General features: G+C 39.3%; 1 protein-coding gene across 1 annotated transcript; it reads left to right on the top strand.

Annotated features, from left to right (window-relative positions):
- Positions 1-85: 85 nt before the first annotated feature.
- Positions 86-15806, top strand: capslb (calcyphosine-like b). Its single transcript, XM_055019454.1, has 5 exons — positions 86-175; positions 2263-2401; positions 9684-9861; positions 13782-13991; positions 14865-15806. The coding sequence occupies exons 2-5, from the start codon at positions 2265-2267 to the stop codon at positions 14964-14966; spliced, it is 627 nt and encodes a 208-aa protein (XP_054875429.1). The 5' UTR covers positions 86-175; positions 2263-2264; the 3' UTR covers positions 14967-15806.
- Positions 15807-15996: the final 190 nt, after the last annotated feature.

The raw sequence follows: 15996 nt of genomic DNA, 5'->3' as shown, positions 1-15996 counted from the left end.
GGCACAGGCGATGTACAGAGTAGCCAATCGCAGCGCAGAACAGTGTCTCCATGGTGACGGCAGATAGTTTGTGGAGGGGGGGAGGGGCGGCCTCGCAGTGAAACAGAAAAAACAACAGCTAAAAACACACACCGAGAGAACACACACACTCTCTGCAGGCTTCAGTCTATTACAGGTGAAACTAATGCTGTCATTTGGAGTTTTGAGTGTCTTTGTGCGTGTGTGCTTGTGTGTCTTTGTCTTGTTGTGTGTCTTTGTGTGTCTTTGTGTGTCTCTTTGTGTGTCTCTTTGTGTCTGTCTTTGTGTCTCTTTGTGTGTCTCTGTGTGTCTTTGTGTCTCTTTATGTGTCTGTGTCTCTTTGTGTGTCTCTATGTGTGTGTCTTTGTGTCTTTGTGTCTCTTTATGTGTCTGTGTCTCTTTGTGTGTCTTTATGTGTGTGTCTTTGTGTGTGTCTTTACACACATGGACAAAATTGTTGGTACCCCTCGGTTAATGAAAGAAAAACCCACGATGGTCACAGAAATAATTTGGATCTGACAAAAGTAACAATAAATAAAAATTCTATGAAAATTAACCAATGAAAATCAGACATTGCTTTTGAACTGTGGTTCAACAGAATTATTTTAAAAAATAAACTCATGAAACAGGTCTGGACAAAAATGATGATACCCTTAACTTAATATTTTGTTGCACAACCTTTTGAGGCAATCACTGCAATCAAACCATTTGTGTAACTGTCAGTGAGACTTCTGCACCTCTCAGCAGGTATTCTGGTCCACTCCTCATCAGCAGACTGCTCCAGTTGTCTCAGGTTTGAAGGGTCCTTCTCCAGACGCCATGTTTCAGCTCCTTCCACAGATGTTCAATAGGATTTAGATCAGGGCTCATAGAAGGTCACTTCAGAATAGTCCAATGTTTTCCTCTTAGCCATTCTTGGCTGTTTTTAGCTGTGTGTTTTGCCTCATTATCCTGTTGCAAGACCCATGACCTGTGACTGAGACCAAGCTTTCTGAAACTGGGCAGCACATTTCTCTCTAGAATACCTTGATAGTCATGAGATTTCATTGTACCTACACAGATTCCAGACACCCTGTACCAGATGCAGCAAAACAGCCCCAGAACATAACAGAACCTCCTCCATGTTCCACAGTAGGGACAGTGTTCTTTTCTTCATATGCTTCATTTTTGCGTCTTTGAACATAGAGCTGATGTGCCAAAAAGTTCCAGTTTTGTCTCGTCTGTCCATTCTCCCAGAAGCTTTGTGGTTTGTCAACATGCAGTTTAGTAAATTCCAGTCTGGCTTTTTTATGATTTGTTTTCAACAATGGTGTCCTCCTTGGTCGTCTCCCATGAAGTCCACTTTGGCTCAAACGACGGATGGTGCGATCTGACACTGATGTAGCTTGACCTTGGAGTTCACCTTTAATGTCTTTAGAGGTTGTTCTGGGCTCTTTTGTTACCATTCATATTATCCGTCTCTTCCATTTGTCATCGATTTTCCTCCTGTGGCCACATCCAGGGAGGTTGGCTACAGTCTCATGGATCTTAAATTTCTGAATAATATGTGCAGCTGTAGTCACAGGAACATCAAGCTGCTTGGAGATGGTCTTCTAGCCTTTACCTTTAACATGCTGGTCTATAATTTTCTTTCTAATCTCCTGAGACAACTCTCTCCTTGGCTTCCTCTGGTCCATGTTTAGTGTGGTACACACCATGTCACCAAACAGCACAGTGACTACTGTAACCCTATAAATAGGCCGACTGACTGATTACAAGTTTGTAGACACCTGTGATGCTAATTAGTGGACACACCTTGATTGAACATGTCCCTATGGTCACAGTATTTTCAGTCTTTTCTAGGGGTACCATCATTTTTGTCCAGGCCTGTTTCATGAGTTTATTTTTTAAAATAATTCTGTTGAACCACAGTTTAAAAGCAATGTCTGATTTTCATTGGTTAATTTTCATGGAATTTTTATTTATTACTACTTTTGTCAGATTCAAATTATTTCTGTGACCATTGTGGGTTTTTCTTTCATTAACTGAGGGGTACCAACAACTTTGTCCACTTGTGTATGTCTGTGTGTTTGTCATTGTGTGTCTTTGTGTCTTTGTGTGTCTCTTTGTGTCTTTTTGTGTGTCTGTGTGTGTTGTGTATCTCTGGTGTGTGGGCTCCTCTCTGAGCTCCATTCATCAGTATCACACCTGAATTGATTGATTGATTGATTGATTGATTGATTGATTGATTGATTGATTGATCAGGGATGGCGGGGACATCCAGACACGACCATGAGATGGCGCTGAAGGCGAAGCGTCAGCTGTCGGCGTGTTCGGACCCGGTAGAGAAGCTCCGCCTCCAGTGTCTGACACGGGGTTCTTCAGGGATCAAAGGCCTGAGCAGGTTAGCTCCGCCCACATCACACACCTGTAGAGCAGGTCCTCCAGAACACTGTGTTTACCCCCCACAGGTAGGACTGGTCACTGACGGATCAGTAATCAGCTAGCTTAGCATCAGCTAGCTTGGCATCAGCTAGCTTAGCATCAGTTAGCTTAGCATCAGTTAGCTTACCATTAGCTAGCTTAGCATCAGTTAGCTTACCATTAGCTAGCTTAACATCAGTTAGCTTACCATTAGCTAGCTTAGCATCAGCTAGCTTTCCATTAGCTCACTTAGCATCGGTTAGCTTACCATTAGCTAGCTTAGCAGCAACTAGCTTAACATCAGTTAGCTTACCATCAGCTACCTTAACATCAGTTAGCTTAGCATCAGTTAGCTTACCATCAGTTAGCTTACCATTAGCTAGCTTAGTATCAGTTAGCTTACCATTAGCTAGCTTAGCATCAGTTAGCTTACCATTAGCTAGCTTAGCATCAGCTAGCTTTCCATTAGCTCACTTAGCATCAGCTAGCTTTCCATTAGCTCACTTAGCATCGGTTAGCTTACCATTAGCTAGCTTAGCAGCAACTAGCTTAACATCAGTTAGCTTACCATCAGCTACCTTAACATCAGTTAGCTTAGCATCAGTTAGCTTACCATCAGTTAGCTTACCATTAGCTAGCTTAGTATCAGTTAGCTTACCATTAGCTAGCTTAGCATCAGTTAGCTTACCATTAGCTAGCTTAGCATCAGCTAGCTTTCCATTAGCTCACTTAGCATCGGTTAGCTTACCATTAGCTAGCTTAGCAGCAACTAGCTTAACATCAGTTAGCTTACCATCAGCTACCTTAACATCAGTTAGCTTAGCATCAGTTAGCTTACCATCAGTTAGCTTACCATTACCTAGCTTAGTATCAGTTAGCTTACCATTAGCTAGCTTAGCATCCGTTAGCTTACCATTAGCTAGCATAGCATCAGTTAGCTAAGCATCAGCTAGCCCACTGCAGTGGAATAAAATGACATCATCAGACGGAACGTACACAGTTAAAGTACACAGTGAAAGTAAAGAGTTAAAGTACACAGTGAAAGTATACAGTTAAAATGCACAGCTAAAGTATACAGTGAAAGTACACAGTGAAAGTTACAGTTAAAGTACACAATTAAATTACAGTATGCAGTATCGGAAAATAGAAATATTTGAGTACACATATATCGACATTTCTCTTTATTACTTTATTAAATGTACTTTGTAACTGCAGTTGTAGTTTAATATTAGTACCAGCAGGTTTAGGGTTAGATGGAAGTACTGCAGTACTCAGAGTGCTGCGTAGCTCTGAGGTTTCCTGTCAGAGGATGCAGGATGTTTCTGTCTTCACCGTCTTTTCTCCTGCTTTGGTTTGTTCATGTTCAGCTGTTTACACAGAACCTGTAGTACCTGTAGTATTTATACAACCTGTAGTACTTATAGTATTTAAAAAATCTGTAGTACCTGTAGTGTTTATACAACCTGTAGTACCTGTCGTATTTATACAATCTGTAGTACCTGTAGTATTTACACAGAACCTGTAGTACCTGTAGTATTTATACAACCTGTAGTACTTGTAGTATTTATACAACCTGTAGTACCTGTAGTATTTATACAATCTGTAGTACCTCACATTCTGTAGTACCTGTAGTATTTATACAACCTGTAGTACCTGTAGTATTTATACAATCTGTAGTACCTGTAGTATTTATACAATCTGTAGTACCTGTAGTATTTATACAATCTGTAGTACCTGTAGTGTTAACACAGAACCTGTAGTACTTGTAGTATTTATACAACCTGTAGTACCTGTAGTATTTATACAATCTGTAGTACCTGTGGTATTTATACAACCTGTAGTACCTGTAGTATTTATACAATCTGTAGTACCTGTAGTGTTAACACAGAACCTGTAGTACTTGTAGTATTTATACAACCTGTAATACCTGTAGTATTTATACAACCTGTAGTACCTGTAGTATTTATACAATCTGTAGTACCTGTAGTATTTATACAATCTGTAGTACCTGTAGTATTTACACAGAACCTGTAGTACTTGTAGTATTTATACAACCTGTAGTACTTATAGTATTTATACAATCTGTAGTACCTGTAGTATTTACACAGAACCTGTAGTACTTGTAGTATTTATACAATCTGTAGTACTTATAGTATTTATACAACCTGTAGTACCTGTAGTATTTATACAATCTGTAGTACCTGTAGTATTTATACAATCTGTAGTACCTGTAGTATTTACACAGAACCTGTAGTACTTGTAGTATTTATACAACCTGTAGTACTTATAGTATTTATACAATCTGTAGTACCTGTAGTATTTACACAGAACCTGTAGTACTTGTAGTATTTATACAACCTGTAGTACTTATAGTATTTATACAATCTGTAGTACCTGTGGTATTTACACAGAACCTGTAGTACTTGTAGTATTTATACAATCTGTAGTACTTATAGTATTTATACAACCTGTAGTACCTGTAGTATTTATACAATCTGTAGTACCTGTAGTATTTATACAACCTGTAGTACCTGTAGTATTTATACAACCTGTAGTACCTGTAGTATTTATACAATCTGTAGTACCTGTAGTCATATATAGTTTTCTAAGCACTGAAAGACAGCAAGGCCTGCAGTCACTTTAGCTTTAGAGGAGAGGATTTTATTATCCAGTTTATCTGTGCTGTAATTTAAATGTAATAACTGTAGTGTTCATCATTATTTTGATCATGTTCTGGGAGGTTATTTTTCTAACCTGCACTAAGATGTACTACAACATGTGAATCAGTCATTAAACAATGTTAACGACTAGGGAGCAGATTTACTGTTTTCTCCAGTTTAACTTCAGAGACTCAGCAGATATTCAGGACTACTGACAACACAGAACCTTAACCTCACTGTTTTAATCACATTTAGGTTTTCTAAACGTTACATTAATGTGAACCAGCGTCTCCATGAACAGTTTTATTAACTAAATGTACCACATTACAGTAACACAACACAGTTAAGCTGTTTACATGAAACTCAACACAAACATTGTTAGTTTAATGCTACGTTAGCTTTAATCAGGCTACAACTGAGCAGCTAGCTCGGTTAGCATTGCTAACTCACATTAATGCTAATATTTACCGGATGCTAACTTTCTTCTCTGGTCAACACACAGAAATAAACTCCACCAACATCTGGAGTGCATGGCACACATTATAACTGACACTAAAGCGGCATATAAAGTACATTAAAAGCGGCACCGATAAGAAAATAAACATTAACTTACCGAACTATCAGAGTTAGGGTTGCCACCCGTCCCTTAAAATACGGAATCGTCCTTTATTTGACAATTAATTGTTGCGTCCCGTATTGAATGAATACGGGACGCAGACTGTTCCGTATTTTCATAAACACCCCGTATACGTCTGTCAGACACTCTTCAAAACTGCGTAAGGAACAAAATAAAACACAGGAAATATTAAGGGCAGCCAATAATAAACTTCGTAGGACCCACGTAGCGAGGACCCGATGCCAGGTCCAGCAGATCACGCTGCACCCACGTGTTTAAAAATGTTTACACCCGAAACTCCACCACGTCCACTGAAGCAAAAACGTTTGCAAATGTACCGATGTGAGTGGGAAGAGTGGAACCCCTGGCAGTGGGTAAAAGGCAAACTGTGTTTTCTGTTGCTCATGGATTAGCTGAAGTAAAGCAGCATCAGGAGACCAACATGTAAGAACCATGAGAACAGAGAGAACCCAACCAGCAGGTCACAGTTTATCATCATCTAATCATCTCCTGAAGTCCATATGGTGAGAGACATCAGTATCTGGTTGTTAATTTACCAGAGGATGCTTAGAATCATGCTGATGTGGTCACAGACTCTACAGTATTTTAGTGACTCAATAAATGCCTAAGTTGTTTAGTATTTTTTTTAATGCCTTTTAGTTTTTAATGAACATTTATATAATAGCCTATATGTAATCAATAAATGGCCTTTGCCTATCTAAAGAAAAACTCACTCAGAACTCTGATATGCTAACAGCACTAAATAAATCAGTAAATACATGCATACACACATAAATAAGCTAATACATTAACTGTGTTAAGATAAGATTTAGATGGGAAAAAATGTTTGTAGACAATTTCTTTGTCCAGTATTCTGCATTCAGTTTATGTTTTTGCAGAATCCAGTATTGCTCACTGGTTGGTCATTACATTTTATTTTATTAGTTTGGTTTCACTGTTTAAAATGATGCCACTTCTGTTCAGGCAGAACCTGTGATCATAAAACAATACAAAACTCTTAGTTTCATGTTAATAAAGCACTTAAAGCTTTAAGTATGGTTAAATGCTTTTTTCAAAATTAAATATATCACTCCTTAGGTGGTAGTGACCCCAAGTTCAGTAAAGTTGGAAAGATATTCACAGATTCAGACTTCCAGCATCAATAACTCATTAGATATAGGTTATCAAAGCATAAACAATGCCTCTTTCCCATCGTTGTAAGGTAGACAATGTGCTACAAGGCCAGTTTAATCAACAGTAGCTGTCTTTCAAGTTGCAGAAATAATGCTGATGTCTATATGCAGCCAGCTGTGTTACGAATGCACAGGAACTGTCTGCAAAACTGCTGCAACAGCAAAGAGAGACACAGATATTCAATAACTTCACTCTTTAGTATTCTTTAGTGTCACCAAAATCACTGCAGCCTTCAACTGGCTCCTGTTGACACCAATGTTATTCTGCAACTTGAAAGACAGCTACTGCTGATAAAACTGGGCTTGGAGCACATTGTCTACTTTCCAATGATGGTAAAGAGGCATCGTTTATGTTTTCACAACATATATCTAATGAGTTATTGATGCTGGAAGTCGGAATCTGTGAATATCTTTCCAACTTTACTGAACTGTGGCCCCGAGGACCGTGGTGGCCATCCTTTATTTTCGTTTCTGAAAGGTGGCAACCCTAATCAGAGTCCTTTCAGTGTCTGCTGGTAGCATCAGCCGAAGGTAGAAAACTGGTTAAAACACTAAAACTGTCTGTGGAAAATGTTCTGCTCCTCCAGCGATAAATAAACCAACAGTTATTATATCAGAATTAATCCAAACGAGGAGAGCAGAGTCTCTACTGCCTCCTCCATAGGACCTGTCAATCATTCCAGACCAGACTGTCAATCAAGTAGTCCCACCCCCTGGCTTCGCAAAACTTTAACGATCTATAAAAAATTCAATATTGATTTATTTTAAGATTGGCCACCTGATCTCTCATTTTGACCATGAAAACTAACGGGGAAAAAAAATCCTGAGCCGTAGAAAAGCAGTCTATCAAATTTTAGTTTTTCCCTGTGTAGAAGTGGGGTCTATGGAGCTTTTTGGAGCCAGCCCCTGGCGGATGGTGTGATATTGCAAAATTTTTGACACTTCTGGGTAGGAGTAGTACTGGAGGTAATGTAAATGCCATCCAGAGTAACTATATGCTTTGAAAGCAATTTTCTAAGATGTTTGGGGCCAAATACAATGACTTCAGTCTGGTCTGAATTTAGTAGTAGGAAATTATAGGTCATCCAGGTCTTTATGTCCTTAAGACAATCTTGCAGTCTAGCTAGCTGATTAGTTTCATCTGGCTTCATAGATAAATACAATTGAGTGTCGTCAGCATAACAATGCAAATTAATACAGTGCTTCCTAATAATATTGCCTAAGGGAAGCATGTATAATGTGAACAGTATTGGTCCTAAGACAGAACCCTGAGGAACTCCATGATTAACCCTAGTATGCTCACAAGAGTCATTGTTGACGCGCACAAACTGGAACCTGTCTGATAAGTAGGATTTAAACCAGTCCAGTGCTGTCCCTTTAATGCCAATACAATGTTCTCGTCGCTGTAATAAAAGTTTGTGGTGGTCGATTGTATCGAATGCTGCACTAAGGTCCAATAAAATAAGTATAGAGACCAGTCCATTATCTGACACTATGAGAAGGTCATTAGTAACTTTCACCAGAGCTGTTTCTGTGCTATGATGCACTCTGAAGCCTGACTGAAACTCTTCAAACAAGCTATTCCTTTGTAAATGTTCACATAATTGATTTGCAACTGTTCTTTCCAGAATTTTGGAGAGAAATGGGAGGTTGGAAATTGGTCTATAGTTGGCTAAAACATCTGGATCTAGAGTGGGCTTTTTAAGTAAAGGTTTGATTCCAGCAACCTTAAAAGCCAGTGGTACATAGCCTGTTACTAGAGAGAGATTAATCAGATCTAACATTGAGGAATTAATTAAAGGTAAAGCCTCCTTGAACAGTCTAGTTGGGATAGGATCTAAAAGACATGTGGATGGTTTGGATGTAGAAACTATTGAAATTAGTTCAGAGAGATGTATAGGAGTGAAAAATTCTAAATATCCATCTGGTCTTACAGCCAATTCTAAAGTATCTATACTCCACAATACATCTGTGACATTTGCAGGAAGGGCCAGATTAATTTTTTCTCTAATCGTAATAATTTTATTTGTAAAGAAGCTCATGAAGTCATTACTGCTCAAAGCTAAAGGAATACAAGGTTCAACAGAGCTCTGACTCTTTGTCAGCCTGGCTACAGTGCTGAAGAGAAACCTGGGGTTGTTCTTGTTTTCCTCTATTAAAGATGAATAATATGTTGTCCTGGCATTACCAAGAGCTTTTTTATAAATTACTAGACTATTTTTCCAAGCTACATAAACTTCCTCTAAATTAGTGGAGTACCACTTCCTTTCCAGCTTTCAGGACGCCTGCTTTAAAGTCCACAGCTGGGAATTATACCAAGGAACAGGTTCTCTCTGAGATAGAACTTTCTTTTTTACAGGTGCAACACTATCAAGTGTTGTACGCAGTGAGGCTGCAGCATTATTAACAATATAATCCACTTCTGTGGGGGTAGAATTATAATATTTCCCTTCCATTTTATCAGTAAGTGGTGCTGAAGTAAATAGAGAGGGTATTATTTCCTTAAATTTAGTCACCGAATTGTCAGACAGACATCTACTGTAATGATGTTTATTCTTAACTCCTATACAATCTATTGCTGTAAATTGAAATGTTATGTCATAAAATGGTCAAAAAGAAGAGGGTTCCGGGGAAATACTGTTAACGGTTCGATTTCTATGCCATAAGTCAGAACGAGGTCAAGGGTGTGATTAAAACTATGAGTTGGTTTATTTACATGTTGAGAAAAAAAAAGTTGTCACACAATCTGTAGTATCTGCTCCATCCTGACTGTGTTCTGCTGGGGTTCTGTAGAACCTTCAGGATCATGGATGACAACAGCAGCCGCTCTCTGGACCTGAAGGAGTTCCTGAAGGGTCTCAGTGACTTTGGGCTTCTGCTGGAGAAGGAGGAGGCCACGCAGATGTTCCAGAAGTTGGACCGCGACGGCAGCGGAGCCATCGACCTGGACGAATTCCTGGTGGCTCTCAGGGTGAGAACGTTGGTTCTTCATGTCAGATGTTCTGCTTCCAGCCCCAGATGTTCCTTATACTAACGTTTGAAGACTCAAGCTACTACAGCTTCAGTCCTTGGTTTACAGGAAGTTCATCCTCAGCTCAGTGTTCTGGTTGGAGATCATGAACCTCCTCAGGAGTCTTTGTCATGGTGCCCATTGCTGCTAAACTCCCACAATGCTCTCTGCTTTAACATCCTCTGGTCTCTACAGTATTAAACAGGAAGAGGCTCCACCTGGTGGAACAACCAGGAACTACAGCTGATCTACATCTGCTGACATCAGGACCTTCTGCCTGATTGGTCAACAGTTTTAAACCATTGATTAGTTGGTAATCAACATCTCTGGAATAAACCACAGGACTTTAGAAAAGCAGCTCAGCGTAACGAAGGAACTCTGTTCTCACACTGAAGCAGCAGAGAAGCTCCAGAAACTCTGTTTAGAACCTCTAACTCTGCTTTAGAACCTCTAACTCTGTTTAGAACCTCTAACTCTGTTTGGAACCTCTAACTCTGCTTTAGAACCTCTAACTCTGTTTAGAACCTCTAACTCTGCTTTAGAACCTGTAACTCTGTTTTAGAACCTCAGACTCTGTTTAGAACCTCTAACTCTTTTTAGAACCTCTAACTCTGCTTTAGAACCTCTAACTCTGTTTTGGAACCTCTAACTCTGTTTGGAACCTCTAATTCTGTGTTAGAACCTCTAACTCTGTTTAGAACCTCTAACTCTTTTTAGAACCTCTAACTCTGCTTTAGAACCTCTAACTCTGTTTTGGAACCTCTAACTCTGTTTAGAACCTCTAACTCTGTTTAGAACCTCTAACTCTGCTTTAGAACCCCTAACTCGGCTTTAGAACCTTTAACTCTGTTTTAGAACCTCTAAATCTGTTTAGAACCTCTAACTCTGTTTGGAACCTCTAACTCTGCTTTAGAACCTCTAACTCTGTTTAGAACCTCTAACTCTGCTTTAGAACCTGTAACTCTGTTTTAGAACCTCGGACTCTGTTTAGAACCTCTAACTCTTTTTAGAACCTCTAACTCTGCTTTAGAACCTCTAACTCTGTTTTGGAACCTCTAACTCTGTTTGGAACCTCTAATTCTGTGTTAGAACCTCTAACTCTGTTTAGAACCTCTAACTCTTTTGAGAACCTCTAACTCTGCTTTAGAACCTCTAACTCTGCTTTAGAACCTCTAACTCTGTTTTGGAACCTCTAACTCTGTTTAGAACCTCTAACTCTGTTTAGAACCTCTAACTCTGCTTTAGAACCCCTAACTCTGCTTTAGAACCTTTAACTCTGTTTTAGAACCTCTAAATCTGTTTAGAACCTCTGACTCTTTTTAGAACCTCTAACTCTGCTTTAGAGCCGCTAACTCTGTTTTAGAACCTCTAACTCTGTTTTGGAACCTCTAACTCTGTTTAGAACCTCTAACTTTGTTTTAGAACCTCTAACTCTGTTTAGAACCTCTAACTCTGTTTTAGAACCTCTAACTCTGTTTTGGAACCTCTAACTCTGTTTGGAACCTCTAATTCTGTGTTAGAACCTCTAACTCTGTTTAGAACCTCTAACTCTTTTTAGAACCTCTAACTCTGCTTTAGAACCTCTAACTCTGCTTTAGAACCTCTAACTCTGTTTTGGAACCTCTAACTCTGTTTAGAACCTCTAACTCTGTTTAGAACCTCTAACTCTGCTTTAGAACCCCTAACTCTGCTTTAGAACCTTTAACTCTGTTTTAGAACCTCTAAATCTGTTTAGAACCTCTGACTCTTTTTAGAACCTCTAACTCTGCTTTAGAGCCGCTAACTCTGTTTTAGAACCTCTAACTCTGTTTTGGAACCTCTAACTCTGTTTAGAACCTCTAACTTTGTTTTAGAACCTCTAACTCTGTTTAGAACCTCTAACTCTGTTTTAGAACCCCTAACTCTGTTTTAGAACCTCTAACTCTGTTTAGAACCTCTAACTCTGTTTTTGAACCTCTAACTCTGTTTTAGAACCTCTAACTCTTTTTAGAACCTCTAACTCTGCTTTAGAACCTCTAACTCTGTTTAGAACCTCTAACTCTTTTTAAAACCTCTAACTCTGCTTTAGAACCTCTAACTCTGCTTTAGAACCCCTAACTCTGTTTTGGAACCTCTAACTCTGTTTGGAACCTCTAATTCTGTGTTAGAACCTCTAACTCTGTTTAGAACCTCTAACTCTTTTTAGAACCTCTAACTCTGCTTTAGAACCTCTAACTCTGCTTTAGAACCTCTAACTCTGTTTTGGAACCTCTGACTCTGTTTAGAATGTCTAACTCTGTTTTAGAACCTCTAACTCTTTTTAGAACCTCTAACTCTGCTTTAGAACCTCTAACTCTGTTTTAGAACCTCTAACTCTTTTTAAAACCTCTAACTCTGCTTTAGAACCTCTAACTCTGTTTTAGAACCTCTAACTCTGTTTAGAACCTCTAACTCTGTTTTAGAACCTCTAACTCTTTTTAGAACCTCTAACTCTGCTTTAGAACCTCTAACTCTGTTTTAGAACCTCTAACTCTGCTTTAGAACCTCTAACTCTTTTTAGAACCTCTAACTCTGCTTTAGAACCTCTAACTCTTTTTAGAACCTCTAACTCTGCTTTAGAATCTCTAACTCTGTTTTAGAACCTCTAACTCTTTTTAGAACCTCTAACTCTGCTTTAGAACCTCTAACTCTGTTTTAGAACCTCTAACTCTTTTTAGAACCTCTAACTCTGCTTTAGAACCTCTAACTCTGCTTTAGAACCTCTAACTCTGTTTTGGAACCTATAACTCTGTTTAGAACCTCTAACTCTGTTTAGAACCTCTAACTCTGCTTTAGAACCCCTAACTCTGCTTTAGAACCTTTAACTCTGTTTTAGAACCTTTAAATCTGTTTAGAACCTCTGACTCTTTTTAGAACCTCTAACTCTGCTTTAGAACCACTAACTCTGTTTTAGAACCTCTAACTCTGTTTTGGAACCTCTAACTCTGTTTAGAACCTCTAACTTTGTTTTAGAACCTCTAACTCTGTTTAGAACCTCTAACTCTGTTTTAGAACCCCTAACTCTGTTTTAGAACCTCTAACTCTGTTTAGAACCTCTAACTCTGTTTTTGAACCTCTAACTCTGTTTTAGAACCTCTAACTCTTTTTAGAACCTCTAACTCTGCTTTAGAACCTCTAACTCTGTTTAGAACCTCTAACTCTTTTTAAAACCTCTAAATCTGCTTTAGAACCTCTAACTCTGCTTTAGAACCCCTAACTCTGTTTTGGAACCTCTAACTCTGTTTGGAACCTCTAATTCTGTGTTAGAACCTCTAACTCTGTTTAGAACCTCTAACTCTTTTTAGAACCTCTAACTCTGCTTTAGATCCTCTAACTCTGCTTTAGAACCTCTAACTCTGTTTTGGAACCTCTAACTCTGTTTAGAACCTCTAACTCTGTTTTAGAACCTCTAACTCTTTTTAAAACCTCTAACTCTGCTTTAGAACCTCTAACTCTGTTTTAGAACCTCTAACTCTGTTTAGAACGTCGAACTCTGTTTTAGAACCTCTAACTCTTTTTAGAACCTCTTACTCTGCTTTAGAACCTCTAACTCTGTTTTAGACCCTCTAACTCTGCTTTAGAACCTCTAACTCTTTTTAGAACCTCTAACTCTGCTTTAGAATCTCTAACTCTGTTTTAGAACCTCTAACTCTTTTTAGAACCTCTAACTCTGCTTTAGAACCTCTAACTCTGTTTTAGAACCTCTAACTATTTTTAGAACCTCTAACTCTGCTTTAGAACCTCTAACTCTGTTTTAGAACCTCTAACTCTTTTTAGAACCTCTAACTCTGCTTTAGAACCTCTAACTCTTTTTAGAACCTCTAACTCTGCTTTAGAACCTCTAACTCTGTGTTCTCCTGCAGCCGCCCATGTCCAAGGCCAGGAAGCAGGTGGTTCTGGAGGCCTTCAGGAAGCTGGACCAGACAGGGGATGGGGTGATCACGGTGGAGGACCTGCAGGGGGTCTACAATGCCAAGCACCACCCCAGGTACCAGAACGGGGAGTGGACGGAGGAGCAGGTCTTCAGGACCTTCCTGAACAACTTCGACTCGCCGTACGACAAAGACGGGAAGGTGAGGAGGTCCTGCCTGGTTCCACTAGAGCAGATCTGAAGGTGACCCAGGAGGAGGTCAGGAGTTATCACTGCTCCATCCATGATGAGGACAAACTTGTGGTAATGGGGCTGATGTTCTGGAGAAGGTTTCGTCTTCCAGCTGTTTACTGTAGAAACTTCTCTGATCTGGAGACCTTCTGGTGTCCACAGTGAAGCTTCAGTAGTCCGCTGGTTTGTCTTCATGTCGTCATTGTCACATATTTGGAGACTATTCCAAAGATTTTTTCTAAATATTTTTCAGCATTTCTTTTTCATCTGTTTCTCTTTCTTCTGCTGATGGAAGGTTCTGATCAGAGCATTTCTTTAACATCTTCTACAGACACTGGATGTTTTTGGACATTTTGAAGGCATTTATTTACATTTTTTTTTTTACATTTTTGCTCACATAGCTTCAGTAAAGTTATCAGAACAAAATCTCAGTTCTGATCCACAGATCAGTTCCCAGTTTCTCCCGTCTGCTGGTGTTTTTGTCGTTTAATGTCTCATTTTTGTCGTTTTGTTTCATTGTTGTCATCTCCTCTCTTGTTTTTGTTGTTTTGTGCCTTGTCTTGTGTCATTTTATTTTATTTTTTTTACATTTTTGCTCACATTTAACAGCTTCAGTAAAGTTATCAGAACAAAATCTAAGTTCTGATCCACAGATCAGTTCCCAGTTCTTCCAGTCTGCTGGTGTTTTTGCTGACATGTTGGATCATTAGAACATTTCCTAACCCAGACATGTGGACCGTGAGGCTGGACAGTTGACGGTGTGGGTCGTGTTTATTTTCCATCCTGAACCAGATGAGGCAGAGAGGTGGGACTCCTCTGATCTGAGCTTTCTTCTGATCCTCAGGTGACCAAAGAGGAGTTCCTCAACTATTACTGTGGCGTCAGCGCCTCCATCGACAGCGACGTCTACTTCATCCTGATGATGAAGAACGCCTGGAAGCTCTGAGAAGAACCACCAGCTGTTCCCACTTTATTTCATTCTGATGTGTGGATTTCTACCAACCTTCTGAATTAGAAACCATTAGAGCTGGAGACGTTTTACATCCCATAATCCACGTATTAAACCTAAAACATGCAGTAGTTGTGTAAGTGTTCTTGTGCTGAGACCAAATCTAAAAAACTAGAACGAAAGACCGATTTTAATATTTAAAAATCCCAAGTAAGACATTTTTCTCTTGTGTCTTGTTTTGGTCATTTTCTGTCTCATTTTTGTGGTATTCTCTCTTATTTTTGTTGTGTTGTATCTTTTTTTGTCATTTTCTCTCTTCTTCTTGTGGTTTTGTGTGAACTGTGAAGAATTGTATGGATCAGGAAGCTTTCATTTGGGTGTTTTTCTTTATTGTTCATTAAATGCAGCATGATTAAATAAACGGTGCTTCTGAATGTTCAGGAAGTGAAGAATGAATCGTCCGCTGTGTGCTGGAAGGTGCAGGTCGTGTTGGGTGTTAAAGCAGCAGCATCGTGTCTCCATGATGACGACCGCAAACAAACAGCAGGGTTAGGTCGCCATGACGACACGTCCACTCCTCCCTCCAGACACGATGTGATTCATCCTCTGACAGATCTGAGCAGCTTCTGAACATCCAGCCGAGGTTTCTGCATGTTGGTGATGGAAACAGAGAAGCAGTGGTTGGATCTCTTGAGGTTCCTCCAGCAGACAGCATTGAGACGTGTGGAGATAGAAGAACAATCAGTGGCATCAAAAGCAATCAGACAGGTTACATCTAGCATTAAAGTCCTCCATTTTTACTGACAGACTGAAGTGTTGTCCTGTGAGTCTAATTGACCCGTTTTAAAGTTTGAAAATGTGGAGGGAAAAAAAATATATATATATATGTGTGTGTGTGTGTGTGTGTGTGTGTGTGTGTGTGTGTGTGTGTGTGTGTGTGTGTGTGTGTGTGTGTGTGTGTGTGTGTGTGTGTATTTTCACAGTGAAACTTCTGATGTCCACATTTTCAACATTTTTGGGAATATTT

The sequence above is a fragment of the Amphiprion ocellaris genome, chromosome 17 (genome assembly GCF_022539595.1).
Source record: "Amphiprion ocellaris isolate individual 3 ecotype Okinawa chromosome 17, ASM2253959v1, whole genome shotgun sequence".
NCBI lineage: Eukaryota > Metazoa > Chordata > Actinopteri > Pomacentridae > Amphiprion > Amphiprion ocellaris.
The sequence above is the reverse complement of the archived record's forward strand: the minus strand, read 5'-3'. Positions and strand labels throughout refer to the sequence as shown.

What these genes read in the sequence shown, in the direction of transcription:
- capslb (XM_055019454.1), top strand. Translation starts at nt 2,265, where the DNA reads ATGGCGGGGACATCCAGACACGACCATGAGATGGCGCTGAAGGCGAAG. An exon ending in GGGATCAAAGGCCTGAGCAG is followed by an intron (nt 2,402 to 9,683) that starts GTTAGCTCCGCC and finishes GGGGTTCTGTAG; the next exon opens with AACCTTCAGGATCATGGATG. An exon ending in AATTCCTGGTGGCTCTCAGG is followed by an intron (nt 9,862 to 13,781) that starts GTGAGAACGTTG and finishes GTTCTCCTGCAG; the next exon opens with CCGCCCATGTCCAAGGCCAG.